Here is a 14,136-nt window from a genome sequence, read left to right on the forward strand (position 1 = left end):
TAAAAGTTGTATTCTTTATTTCAAACTGTGTTGTTGAAAAGGTACATAGTATTACGATACAAAAATACTTTCATCTCTTTCATGCACAAGTGTGTACAAAAACACATCTGCAGTAATTACCACATGTCAGTGGGTAGGGTTAGGAAAAGTTATAAGAAATAAAGTAGCAAAAAGGCAAAATTTCAAATTACGTTTGGAACCAATCGTTATAAACTGTGTTATCTACTGCTCATGGCATAACTCTACAAACTCTTAATGTCAAAAACATGCTCATTGTGGTCCACAGGAAGGCAGTCAGATCTGATCACTACAGCATGACGATCAAGGATACTATTCCTTTCCGAAATCTAAGATATCATCAGTACTGATAAGGCCTTTAAAGAAGAAGTTGGTTCTGAAAAATGCACCGCTCATGATTATAGGAAACCGACCACACAGTTATAGTGCTTTTCCACTCCATTTAATAGTTGTAGTTGCACTGAAATGACTAAAATCTCTCTTAATGTAATCTCTTTCAAATCAGTGGGAAATGCTGTGACTCGTATTCATATTAGAGGACAAAGATCTGTATATATCTTGGACTGACTGCAGAGCCAAATCCTAGCCTATCCTGCTTTTATGAGCCTAAAAACTATACTTCACAAAAAAGGAAAGTTTAAGATCATATTTTTCACTTGTCTTCAAAAGGAATGCCGTAAAAATGTAAAAATCTATTAGTAAATCATTGTTTAAAAGTAAAAACCTTTGCCTCTAATGGGCAACTCTAAATAGGTTACAGACCAAGACAATTCCATTCATTCCCTTTGATTTGTCCAGAACCCTTCGGGTTGGAAAAACCTTTTTGTTGTTTGCAGATATGTAGCTTCAACTCTAGTGGTCGATCCAACTGATTACTTACTGAAGTATAACATGTGTAGTCAATAGCTCAACAGTTGTAGCCAAGTAATGTTAATCCCATTATAATCAATTCGGTCTTTCATTGATGCGACAGTTGATAAGATAAAACACGATAATGTTCAAAGCAGATGAGCGTACCTGCTCTTGATATTGAACTCCACACATGCAATCGCTCTGTAGAAGACAAACCAAGCTTTGACAACGTTGACCTCAACAATCTTGTCTCATGCACACCAGTCTTACTCCAGCACTGTTGCCCTTTACGCAGCAGTCTGCTATAAAAAAGAAGCACATTTAGAACAAAAAAGAAAAACAGAACTTAATGGCTACAAAGATTTTGTTGTGTTTTGTATATGGGTGTAAGATGTAAAGTTTAGTGTTATCACAGCTTCAAAAAGGTATGGAGTTCATGCTAGCTATTACTCAAAGCTTTTTTGCTTCATTGTTGATCTTAATGGCTGTGGTCATTTCAGCTCTTTGGTGGTTATGGTTTCCATATGACATTCTAACCCCCTCACTACTCAGGCCTGAAGCAGTAGACGCCATAAGACTTTATCGTCTTGTTTGGGAATCCCACAAAGCGCACGGCAGCTTCTGTGGGGCTGCAGTTCTTGCGAGGGTTGGAAATTGGGTAACGGACACTTCCATCTGCCAGCCAGCCAGCATCGCAGCGATCGTAGCCTTCGAGCTTCCATGCAGCATACATGTGGCCCACTTTGGCAATCTCTGCGCCGTCGTCTAAGCACGCCTGCTCTGCCTCCTCAAAGTTCAGACTTTCAGGCTGGACCAGCCAATAGAAATGACCTAGATGAGTAAAACACATGTTAAGGGGAGGAACTTTCTGTTTTGAGGACAGATGCATTTGAGAAGCTGTGTATTGGTTTGTATGTTTATTTTTTAATCTGGTGTAAACCCAACCCTAGAATATGTAAATACATACCCTACTCTAGATAGCAACTTTACAAAATTGACATAAGACATTTGAAAACTTACCTTTGAGTTCGGAAACATAGCAGAACACATCAAAGCGGAATAACTTCTTGTCTCGGCGTCCATAACTTCTGAGTCCAGGCTTGCTGTTGGAGCCACCGCAAGGCTCTCTGGGTTTAGTGATAGGATAGTGCACTGTACCATCATTCAGCCAGCCAGCGTTGCACCAGTCCAAACCGTCCTTCCAGGCTTCAAGCAGCTGATCATAGTTGGCAACCACTGCATCCTGGCTTTCACAGGCCTGCACAGCGTCATCGTAGTCCATGTTGTAGCGGCCCAAATGGGGGAAGTATGGGAATACAACACCTGAATGAGAGAGAAAAAGCTTTAGGATGTCAACTTATTAGTCTGATTGTGGATTTATAGTGAATAAAAATGACTTAAGAAGTAATGTTTGAATTTAGTGCAGGTAAATCCTTTGGATTTATTTGCATTTATCCAGAGGTTTGCAGCAAAGTAAGCATATATATATTTATAAATATTTATATATTTTCACTATAGATTTTTAGGAACTACAGAGATATAGAATGTAATCTCTCCAGCGTGTCGTTGATCTGAACTTGGGCTCAAAAAACCTTGAAAGGGAAGCAACCAAGAAGCATCCTAATCAGACACCCAAATCACCTCAATATGTGATCTCTGGTGTTTGTGAGAGCAACTGCATGTGAAATGTCTTGCTTTAGCTTTAACCATGAAAACTTTGTAACCCTCACATGGCAGTTTTGGTTTCTAACTCAAATCAAGTGATACTATTGCTGAAAGCCAGCCAGCAAATTACAAAACTTAATCTTTGATTTGTGTTACTAATTATCAAGGTAATGATAAAGAAAAAAGTCCATTAATGTAATGGTCATGTTCTAACAGTTGTCTTACGTTGATCTTGAACCGGATCGTGAACACCTGAATGATGGGGGTTGCTGCGTGTAACATGCCATTCAACCCCTCCTCCTTCCCCCTTATGAGGATTTTGTGGCTTGTTAAAGGAGAGACTTGAAAATAACATCTGCTCTGATTTAGAAACACATACGAGTCATATTTCCTTCCTGTCGTTTGTAGGGATAGTGCTTTACAGGACGTCTTCATGGGTTGTAAGGGTACCAAAGTACACAATGTCCTCAAACTGATAAAACCTTCTTATTGAATACTCTTCAGCCTTTCACAGCCTTTTCACAAGGTTGACCACAATATGTCAACCTCTGAACTTATAATATTACTGAGAGTTAAAGGGAATTAGTTAATGATGCTGGAGCCTTATTGATTAATCAAGATTCGAGATGTGGAGTACAGTTCCTTTTCTTTTCTAAGCAATTTCTTAGTGTTAAAATATTGTTCAACTCACTATTAGCCACAAACTGTCTATAAACAGAGATTAATTAGTGTTGTGGCAACTTTCCCAAGAAGCTGGCTCCAAGCTATGTTAAATTCAAAGGCAAGTACAGAAAGTAAAATAAGAGGCCTAACAACTAAAGGCAGAAGCTTAGTTTTTCATCCTGCTGGGGATACATTCTCACAGATATTCTTGGGTAGTCTTGGGTAAGTGCACATAATATAATGCCAAAAGTATGCTGTGGAAATCTCTGTGTGACGGTCAAAGCTATGATTATGATCCTTGAAGACTGTTTGATACAGGTTGACATTCATACCAAATGCAATTGGACGTTTCCACAGAATTGTCAGAGAGCATAAATCTCTGATTTAGTTAACAATACAATTCATGGGAATGTCAGTCACACGGCCAGGTTTCATAAACCATGGTCTGTTCGTGGTGGAAACTAAAGGATGAAAGCACCAATTCTCTGGTAAGGGAGTGTCTTGATTTAGGGCAGATTTGTTACCGCTGGACCGGGACAGCAAAGCAGAACTCGAGTAAAAGAAAATCTTTTAAAACATGAAAGAAAATCTATCTGTTGGAATAAGGGCTCTGTACCTGCAAAGAATATGGCCGAGCTGAAGAGGTTCTAAGACGAAGAATGGTGCAGATCTGATCTTCAGCTATGTTGGGGTTTTTTTGCCGTGAAATCAGTTAGATCAATACCTTGATCTAATACCTTGGATCAGTACCTTGATCTAACTATTTTCAAGTCTTGCTAATCACTTTAAATCCATTTTCAACACACTAAGTTACGGTGTCAATTTATATCATGTCTGTATGAAACTAAGCATGACTGGCTTTGCTTTATAATGCAAAACTCTTAATGTTTAGTCAGTTTCTGTCCACTTATAATGCTGATTTACTTTGTGAACTTTGTAACCTGACACACACTATGTTTAGTTTTATGTTGTTATCCGTGGAGATACAACAGTTTGCAGCATGTTGGCAGCAGTATCAAGAGGCCAGACTCATTCGTTTTTGGGCTTGTCTGCCGCTCTGCAAAGACGAAAGGTTGATCTATGCAAACCATTACCCAATGTTTTGCTGAATTATAGTCCAAAGTCCTTTATCTGCAGGGATCTAACCAATAGAAGTTAACCAAGAAAAAGCTAATCTTTACATTTATATAAAATCTATTAAGAGAAATGATAATAGAATTAATGCTGCAGACTTAATTTACAATGACATTCAAAGTGGTGTTTTCCTTATGCCAACTTGTATGAAATGTATTGGGAAAATATGCAAATTGTGTCCATTATAATAGTGAGGAGTTATCATTATTCATATCATCGATTTTTTCCACTTTTTGTCACAAAGTACAAGTGGAATAATCAGGAAAAGATTTTTTGATTAAAATAGAGACATTATTATCGTTCTTAAATTAGAGGTAATTCGTATGATTCAGGAATAATAGGGAACACGCTTTTCTGTTTAATGAAGATAATTGAAATTGAATGATTACCAAAGCATTAGAGTGGTTTGGATACATCAGCACACACACTTTGTGATCTTTTGTTTTTCCCCTCTCCACAAGAAAAGAAAATATTAATCAAAAACATTGCTAAGCAAAATTGCTGATCTGACAAATGAAAATAAAAAAAAGAAGGATTTACCAGTAGCGAGATTATTTTCCACTTCTAAGATGACGTCCATTACATAGTCGTCCTCCCCGTTGGTGGTCTCACAACGATACTTTCCCATGTCATTCATGGAGACATCAGTTATTACAATGGAAGCATCATCACTGTCATATTCCTGCATGAAGACGCGATCCTTAAAGCTTCCATAAGTCTTCTTGTGGAATCCCATTGAAGTCAGCACATCTTCAGACAGGGATTCATCAGCTCCCAATTTGGTCCATTTGACTCGCATACCCATGTTGCCAAAGAAGGAGCTCTCTAAGAATTGGTATGTGCAGGGCAAGGTGATATTTTCACCTAGCTGAGCCATGACTGAAAAAGAGAAAACATTTTTAGCTTTACTGTGTGGTAGACCAGTCATACGGGGACTTTGAAAATGTTATGCTGATAGAACATTTATCATGTAATGATTCCAAATATCGCATGGGGTATTTACTTTGGTTTTGTGACTTGCAGAAACCACGTTAAGTATAATAAGAAAACATCCAAACTGAGAAATAGCCAGAGAAGTTTCTTAGTTCCTCCCTTTTTATTGGCCTCCGCTTTATCTACATGTTAATCATGTTTTCAAATATCTGCACTTTATATATCACTGAAATACAAGTTATGGTAAAAAAAAAAAACTCTCTCACAGAAAATGTTCTGTGAATTTGGGGTCTGGTTGTTAAATTAATCAGTTAGCATAAGCCAAGCCTCCGCCCCTGGAGCCAATCCTTTTCTTTTTAGTCTCCTTCCTGCTGTTGTCAGTTCTGGCAGTTACACACCTTTGGCTCTTCAGCATTACCTTGCAAAATGAAACACTTGTCTTTCATCTACAACATCTGATGTGTGTTAAATATGTCAGCTATCAAATGACTAACAGGAATCTTTCCTTCTCTGCACTGCCTCTCTTTCTGTGGAGTTCAACTTAGGCCATGCTATAACTTAAAATGTTTGGTCATCTGTGTCAAACCAAAGGTTCCCATCATCTCTCTCTGACCGTCATGTTTAAACCTCACATGACTTGCTTACTTAAGAAGACCCCAAGTAGCAAGAGGTGGCCTGTGCCAGGCAATAATAAGCACCAGATGAATGGATGTACAGGGCCCCTGACCCCCCTCTCCTCTCCTACACCAACCCAACACACAAACACACCACAGGTTTGTAAAGCCAGTAAAAATCTATCTGGTAAATCAAAGAAAGATGGCAAAAGAGGCAATGCATTTACATTGTGTATTAGCCAAATCTGTCTCCAATTTCTGAATGAGGATGCCATTGTTTCAGTTGACATGTCTCAACAAAAGCTTGTCTGGAATACGGTGTCACTGGATCTTCAAAAGGATGCAATGTTTCCCTCATGGCTAACACAGGAAATAAAAAAAAGCTTCTGGTATGCTGCCCTCTCCTCTGCTCAACCCATGATCTCTTCTCAACAAACATACACAGAGGAGCGACATGGGATGACTTTAAATCAAACCCATGTCTAAACTGATCTGCTTTGGGGTTTTGTTTGAAGTTTGTTTTCGGTTTTATCTTGGAAAAGCCACTTTGCTCACTTTACTTGTACTTACTTGTACATATGTTTGTTTTGTTTCTCTCCTTTAGGATTTTTTTGCTGACCTGACTTGTTTCCCCAGTGTGTTGTTAACCTTACCTCCCTTGTGTATTCAGTCCGTGCGTTTTTCCTAACTCTTGGTGAGAGGAGACTACTACTTAACGAGCCTAAGAGTATTTAATGTCACGAACTTGGCTCTTTTAACCTTACAAGGTCACTAAGGTAACTTATCCTGCACAGGGACATGTGATGAATTATGTACAGGGGAAGAGTGAAATAACCATATATAATGCCCCTTTTATGGGAGCACATACAGAGCTTAAAAAATTCTATGTTAACTAACAGTAACTGTTGTTACTATTGTTTTAGGTGTTGTTCAACCGGTTTCTCAAAGGAATTGTAGTTCTTTCTATTCTTGCTTCACAGAACATCCTTCAGGTTGACTGAATTCATCTTTTGTCTTTTCAGTCATACATTGTATGCACTTTAGAATTATTATTTTGGTTGGAATCAACCTGTGTCTTGAACTTCAGCCACCAGATTTTTTACATGTTGATCACCTGCTTCTGTGCCCTGACTTTGGTTCCCTGTATTTGACTTGCTTGCTCTATAAGTCTTGAAAACACTACCTCAGTCTTTCAGTGCAGTAGATATGTGTCTTTATTTCCTTTTATTGTCACTAAAATTCCAAATGCCAATCAAGTTTTAATCAGGTTTTAAGTTGCTGAAGTTCGCCAAACAAACCAAATTTGTCAAACTTCACGCTACTACTACTTTTCTTATCTCTCATAATGCTGAACGTGAGACTTCTATAGCTTTTCTAGCCCTGTCCTTCTATTACTACATCACCACACCCAGTACCCTCAGCAACGTGCCAGGTATTTTATGAGCTAAGAAACACCCTCCTGCTGCTGCTTAGTACTAATGTCTTTCAATGCAGTGCAATGTTTAAAAGCAATCTGGATCCTCTTTGCCTTTTGACTCAAGAAATGACTCACAACTTTTGCCGCCTCATAAATTCTCTGCATGGGTAGCAGTAGCATGTGAAGCAATTGAAATGTGAGGGATCCAGAATGACTGAACAGCTCATGAAAGCTTTGGCAAAAGGTGAAGGTGACATCAGCATCATCTCACCAGATGTGATGCCACCCAAATTGAATGCCTAAACTTTTCCAAATATCCAAATCTTACTTCATAAATTAAAGTAGACAGAATAAAAGGGTTCATTGTACTGTTTTATGCAAACATTGTTTTGTTCGAAGAAGAAAACTAACCACTGGATGTGCCCTGTTAAATCCAACAGTGCCAGTGTATTACTTGTAAGACCTTGGAACATGTTACTGTATGCAAACTAACATGAAACTCTTTCATTGCGATATACATACTAAACGAACTTGGAGGTTAAGAATACTTGAGACAGCTGTAGCAGACAGAGAGACAGGGATGTAGAATGTCAATCCACACTATTTCCTGCTACTGCACTTATCCTACAGGAGAAGTTGGCCCGATCAGGCTGGACTCCCTGTGCTCATAAAGCAACTGCCTGCTGTGTGTACCTACAACTTTTTGGCAGGAGAAGGAAGACATTCTTTTCTCTGAAACACCTCAAACCACATGGGACTCTCTATAGGTTAAAGGTGATGCTAAATTCTCTAATTTAACATACAAATGTGTGGTCAAATCATACAAAATGGCTTCTAGCTGGATTTTCCACTAAAGAGTGCAACTAGGAATTAAAAACACAGCAAAGAACCAAGTGAACATATGTGTATGAGAATAAAGCAGCTGTAGCCAAGCCTTGCTGCCATTTTATTACCAAACACAATTCTCTCACTCTGTAAAAGTTGTGTGAGCCAATGATTGAAACCATCTGTTTCTTTGCAACACTGAACTGTAAATGAACAATACAGAGACCTAAATCTAATCTGTGTCCTATATTCTAACATTTATTGTGCTATCTCGCTCTTGAACATGATTTCAAGCCACACAATGTGACTGGCACAAATTCCTCTTCTGTAAAAACATGGAAATCTGCAGAACGCAGTCTGCAAGTTCACAGTGTGCCACACCCTCTGACAGAGCAGCAAGGCACGAGATGCTTCACAACATCCCCAAGCTTTGCTCTCCTCTGCTGCTGGCCCATTTGTGTCAATATGGAGAAGGAATTAACAAGCACAGCTGGGACAAACACAGCAGGCCAACTCCTACACTCTAATTCTAATAAACTTTTTCCAGTGTTCTGTTGTGCAGAACAGGCAGAAACACAAATTGTGTGGAATGCACAATCATTTGGTCGCGCATATGCAGTCATCAACACACGCTCTAATTACAGTCAGCTGTATAATTTCACTCAAGATATATGAATACAAATGCAAAAGCATCAAAAGTCTAAACACATTTGTAACTCAGCCACAAGCCTCAGTCCATTTTTAGCCCAGCCCCCTTTCCCACCCAGTCTGAGCAACTGGGCCATGCCTCAGTAACCAATAGCCACACTAAGCATTGGACTTAACAGACTATTACCTCACTGGGAACAACAGTCATTTGGCTGCTGTTCAGCATGGGGCTCTATACATTTGGCCGTGGGTCATTAATCTTCACTCTGCTCCTGTCAGGCTGCCTGTTACCATGGCGGTTTTCCAAAAGCTCCCAATGCTACACTGAGTCAGTAGATATAAGTACAGGCAGTACCCCAGGACCAGACAGGGTGAATGACTGAGCTTGCCATAGCTGAGCGAATGCTTTTACATAGGCGAGACAGTAAGGTAATCTATTAACTTTAAGACAAATATACATGAAGACATTATTATGACATCACTGTGGGAGAAATTTTAATGTTTGGATAAAAAAAAGCCTAGTTTCTTAATAGTGTAAAACTTTTTTTCCCTACAGATGAGCTGGTTCCTCTGCTCCTTGATAGAGAGTCAGCTGCACATCCCTAATTTGACATCTGCTGAGTCAGCGTGCAGGGCTGCTGAAAGTGCATTAAATATCATTTAATCCATATAACATGAGGGCTTCTGGCTGCCCCTTTTTCTTCTTTTGCCGCAGCAGTAGCTATGCATAGTATCTCATAGCGCACAGCTGCATCATCCATTTCACAGTGTCATCCTGCTGGCAGGTGTAAATGTGATGATTTAATAGCCGCATGACGAAATATACTTGCTCACTGATAATTTGTTCCTCTAGGTTTTCATTTTTTGTGCAAAAGAGTAAGTAATAGTAACATGATAGAACATAAGATAAAAAAAACTCACAGAAGACTTAACACATTAGAGGTAGAAATTCCTATTCCTATGCTCTACTAGCCCAGTTCCAGCCAGGCACTCGTGGTCCACTTTAAGCAATCAGTGGTATTAGTAACATGGTTCTCATTCAATAGAGTGGCCAGTAAGTTCCTATGAATGACTGGGTAATTTATTCACCAGCCACTGCATGCTGTGGTGGCCTGTATGCAAGTCAATGAGTCAATGGTGATTCACAGTGTGTCTGGGAGTGTGTGTTACCCCAGAGACAACTCTGTTACCCAGTTCTACAATGACTCTGTTGTTACACAAGTCCGTGCTGTGGTACCATTTAACTCAGATCCCTTACACAACTCATCCTCCTGCTATTCTCCTCCAGGCACACTCTCACACACTCACAGATGCAGTCATAAAAGACAGAAAGACAACTACTGCATATTAACGCATTTTAACATTAATTTAATCTTACCTTGTTCTACTGAGGATGGACTCGTCATTTCACAGTATGCACTGCCAGCCAGGGTCAGGGAGATTATTGTGATGCATAGCAGACTCATCATCTTTTCTCACTCTCTCTCTTTTTGTTTTCAACACAAAAGTACTTTCAGTATAAATATGAATAAAAAATGTACCTGTAAAACAAAGCTGGATGTTAAACAAATTTTCTACTTTAATTCTTATTCATCTAGCTGTCCTCTTTCCTACTCATGCAGCAGCTGCCTGTGGTGCTACTGGAAAATTTAGGCTCCTCGGAGGTCCAGACAAGTGCCTTTTATTGTAGCCTAGCATGGTAGAGACCACTCCTCCTCCCCTCAGCCCATCACCATGTATAGCTTCTTACCGGCTCCCATTTGGCACCTCTTTTATGAAAAACTCCCTTTTTTTCCCTTGGGAGAAAGAAGCAAACAGCAAAACTCTAAGCAATTAACCTGCAGATGATTACCCAGAGTGATATGTATATCAGATAGATGGGGAATTATAGTGACATCTGTGCACAAAGAAATGTTGTAATGACTTTTAAGCAGCTTTTCTTTCAGATTTTGTCCCACCTTTTTTATATTCTTGTTTTGAGATTTCAATCAAACTTAAATCAAATATTGGGTATTTTTGACTTTATAATGTTCAATGAAAGATGTTTAAGCATGCAACAGCGATGCAATTATCTATAGATAAGGTTAAGATCTGCTATAACAAGCTTGTTGTAACTGAACATCACAATATTATCACACCCTTCTTCATTTCTTTATGCTATTGATAAGCAAATTAGTTATTTTTTCTCAGAAGTTGAGTTTGCAGGATCAAACTGCAATTTTTGGTCATATAATGCATGACAATAACTTCACTTAATCAGAGAACTAACCATAGCTTTATTCTCAGACACTAACTGTTTCTCACAGAACTCTTCGTCACCGTTGTGAAATGTTTTTTAAATTGTTCTCAGCAGTTCAACCACTGAAAGCCACAACTAAATTCAAATGTACCAAAACTGAGCCGCAACTGCATCGCATCTCAGCAAATGTGGACTAACCAGCAAGAAACAGTCCCATGTCTCCACCCCTAAAGACATGAAGAGATGTTATACTTCAACATGTATTTTGTGTGGAATAAAACTCATCTTTCAAAGAGTCATTTGACATGTGACGTGTAAAATCACAGACTCTTTCTGAAATTTATTCACATTTAAAAAATACAGGAAAAATCTATATGAAATTGGTCATGATTTTTTCTTCTCTTTCCTTTGTTCTCTTTCTTTCTTTCTTTTTTTTTTACAATGTAGTAATTTATACGTAAATTTGATATAAGCCCATTAAATGTAAAAGGGTCATAAAAATGATTCACACAGAAGGTCCGCCAGCAAAGGGCACTTTTCTCTTTACTTCTTTTTAACTTCTTCGGGTTCTTTTATTTATTGCATGGTCTTCCTTTAACTTTCTATCTTCTCCCAGTAGCATCTCTTCTTATGAACTTTAATGACCATGATAGTGAGAATTGAAATGAGCTAATACTCTCAAGAGTTGCCTTGAATTATGTGACCAAGTTTCTCCCAGTCTCCTCTGACAATGTAGGGTGTAGAAGCAGAAAGAGCAGTTGCTCAGAGCAGGACGAGGTAAGACATGAACTTGCAACAAGCCATGAACGTAGAGGACCTGTGTGGTCTCTTCCAAACATTTTGTCAGTTATTCCAATGGTGTTTGAAAGATAGGAAAGCTGCAAATGGAGCAACATGCAGCTCAAGCTCTTTTGGACTGCTCCATACTGGAGTTATTACAGCTCCATGCTGGAGTTATTACAGCTGGGACAACCTAAATTGTTTTTTTTCCCTCTTACTCTTTATTTCCTCTGCCCCATCTGTTAGTCCTTCAGTCCCAGCAGAGATGACAGCACAATCCTTGGTGGGTCTCTGATGTATGATCCAGAAACATGTAAGTCCCAGCTATTGCACCCTAAGTAGAGTAAAAAAAAGGAGGGGCCCTCTGAGCATATTGCCGCAGGTCCAGGTCCACAGGGTGAAACTATGATCTACATCTATATGCAAGCACCAGTGTGAGGGCACTGAGGGTGAGCTTAAAACACAGCTGCAATCCCCTACTGGGATTTTGAAATATATCAAAGCGATTTGCAGTCTGTAGTAGTTTTACTGTTAATGGGTAGATAGCTGTATAAGTGAGTACTTCCCTCGATCCCTGTAACTGATCATTTGTGAGAGCATAATGGTCTGGCAAACATGTGTTGGAAAGAACTGGCTTTTGTGTTACAATATTCCCATTCAGTCCCGCCTGACAAAACAGACAAACAAACAGAGTGTACACTGGAGGTGCACGAGAAACCAGTGCAAATCAGCAAAAAGTATCACTTGGCGTAACATCGGTTCAACAGATATCTAAGTCACATAATGTTTGGTTTGTCAACATAATTGGACTTGAGAGAGCTTGGCATTTGAAAAATACAGTGCAATACAATATGCTCCAAGTTTTGGAGCGGTTATATGGCTTGCTGTCTTTGTGGGATTTTAGCTCAGGATAAGATTAAAAGTGAGTGTTGAAATGTTGCATAATACATTTGATTACCAGCCACATAAGGACAAACCCATAGTAGTATGAGTACTCACAAGGCCTCTTAATGTGAACTAAGAAATAAATTATGAGAAACACACCAAGATAGAGTGATGTTTTTGGAGTCACACCAGACAAAATCTGCATGTACTGGAGTGTAAGCTCTTTGATCAAGACATGTTCTTTTTAAATCATGTAATGGCAGATGTGTCTGACCACTTGTCCAGAGGAAGTCTTGGGGGAATCAGTGGAAACTGTTTTATAATAAGAGAAAGAAAAAAAGAGACACAAATAAAAAATAAATAGCTGGTTAACCATTAGTCCATTAAGAAATGTTTACTTCTTATTGACCCTGAGCCAGTCAGTAAATAGCTCAAACCCATTAAAAGGTCATTTTCTACAAAGTACTTAAAGTTTTCTTTTTTCTATTTGAATTATTCAAAGTAGATTAATGACTTATGCAGAATGGTTATTGTGCTTAATCAACAATTAATCTTGACTTAAAATTAACATTCTGTAGGCGAGCTACACTTTGGGTTTCACACCAGGGCTCGCTAAAGCCAAGATTTATCTTCAGACCCAAGGTTTGCTGTCACTTTTTCAAACTGGCTCAGAGTGGCAGTTAAATGCATCAGACTGACCTTGTTATGATCACCATGAAGTATTATGGTATTAAGGCTTAAAGATGATTTATAAGTACTGATGAATTTCTCTTAATAATTCAGAAGTCCCTAATGATGCAATACTTTCCTTAAAGGGACAGAAAAATTCTAATCAATCATAAGGTGATGATAGACTAATGATAGACTACTTAGAAACTGCTCTCTGTTTCATATTGCTACTTAGGGTGCACAAAACTTGTAGATGACTAATTAATAGAGAATCTCCCAGAGCTCTTTCCCTGTGCTGTTGTTAGTCAGCATTATCTATGATATCAGACATAAAATTTACACCAACACATTCATCCAGCACACAGATAAATTGAAATAAACTAAAAGGTGTTATTGTTACACTCATACAGATGCTTTAGATTAGATATATACACACTATTGGGAGTTTTGGACAGTTTTGAGGTCCTGCCCTGAAACTCCTCCGTGGGTCTGCTGTGTTACAGCCAAGTTTCAAGGCCATGAGCACATCCACAGCTGGCTCTCTGTAGGCTGAGCTCCCAACCTTTGGCCAGGTGGTATAATTCTTGTTAACATATATCAGCTCTTTGGGCTCTGGCTGCTGATGTGCAGGATGGTATGTAGCATCTAAAAAGTGACTGTCAGGGCCCTTGGGAGTCTCTTATATAAACTTCCCCCAAACACTGGACAGGAAGAGGTCAAAGCTGAAAAAGCGGAGGTTATCCCATGTTAAACATAAGCCACCGCCAAACATATGTTCCACATTATATGTACCA

General features: G+C 38.9%; 1 protein-coding gene across 1 annotated transcript; it reads right to left on the minus strand.

Moving 5' to 3' along the window:
- On the minus strand, positions 1-10,414 carry LOC140309989 (hyaluronan and proteoglycan link protein 1-like). Its single transcript, XM_072388083.1, has 4 exons — positions 10,148-10,414; positions 4,873-5,211; positions 1,891-2,193; positions 1-1,701 (listed from the first exon to the last, which is right to left on the minus strand). The coding sequence occupies exons 1-4, from the start codon at positions 10,236-10,238 to the stop codon at positions 1,415-1,417; spliced, it is 1,020 nt and encodes a 339-aa protein (XP_072244184.1). The 5' UTR covers positions 10,239-10,414; the 3' UTR covers positions 1-1,414.
- Positions 10,415-14,136: the final 3,722 nt, after the last annotated feature.

Source organism: Leuresthes tenuis, unplaced genomic scaffold, assembly GCF_036924035.1.
Source record: "Leuresthes tenuis unplaced genomic scaffold, fLeuTen1.0.hap1 SCAF_6, whole genome shotgun sequence".
In the NCBI taxonomy this organism is placed as follows: domain Eukaryota; kingdom Metazoa; phylum Chordata; class Actinopteri; order Atheriniformes; family Atherinopsidae; genus Leuresthes; species Leuresthes tenuis.

Bases quoted from the DNA above. Each gene is read 5' to 3' on its own strand.
- LOC140309989 (XM_072388083.1), bottom strand. From the start codon at position 10,238: ATGATGAGTCTGCTATGCATCACAATAATCTCCCTGACCCTGGCTGGC. The intron at 2,194-4,872 runs GTAAATCCTTCT...TCTCTCATTCAG, and splicing joins GGAAAATAATCTCGCTACTG to GTGTTGTATTCCCATACTTC. The intron at 1,702-1,890 runs GTAAGTTTTCAA...TTACTCATCTAG, and splicing joins CTATGTTTCCGAACTCAAAG to GTCATTTCTATTGGCTGGTC.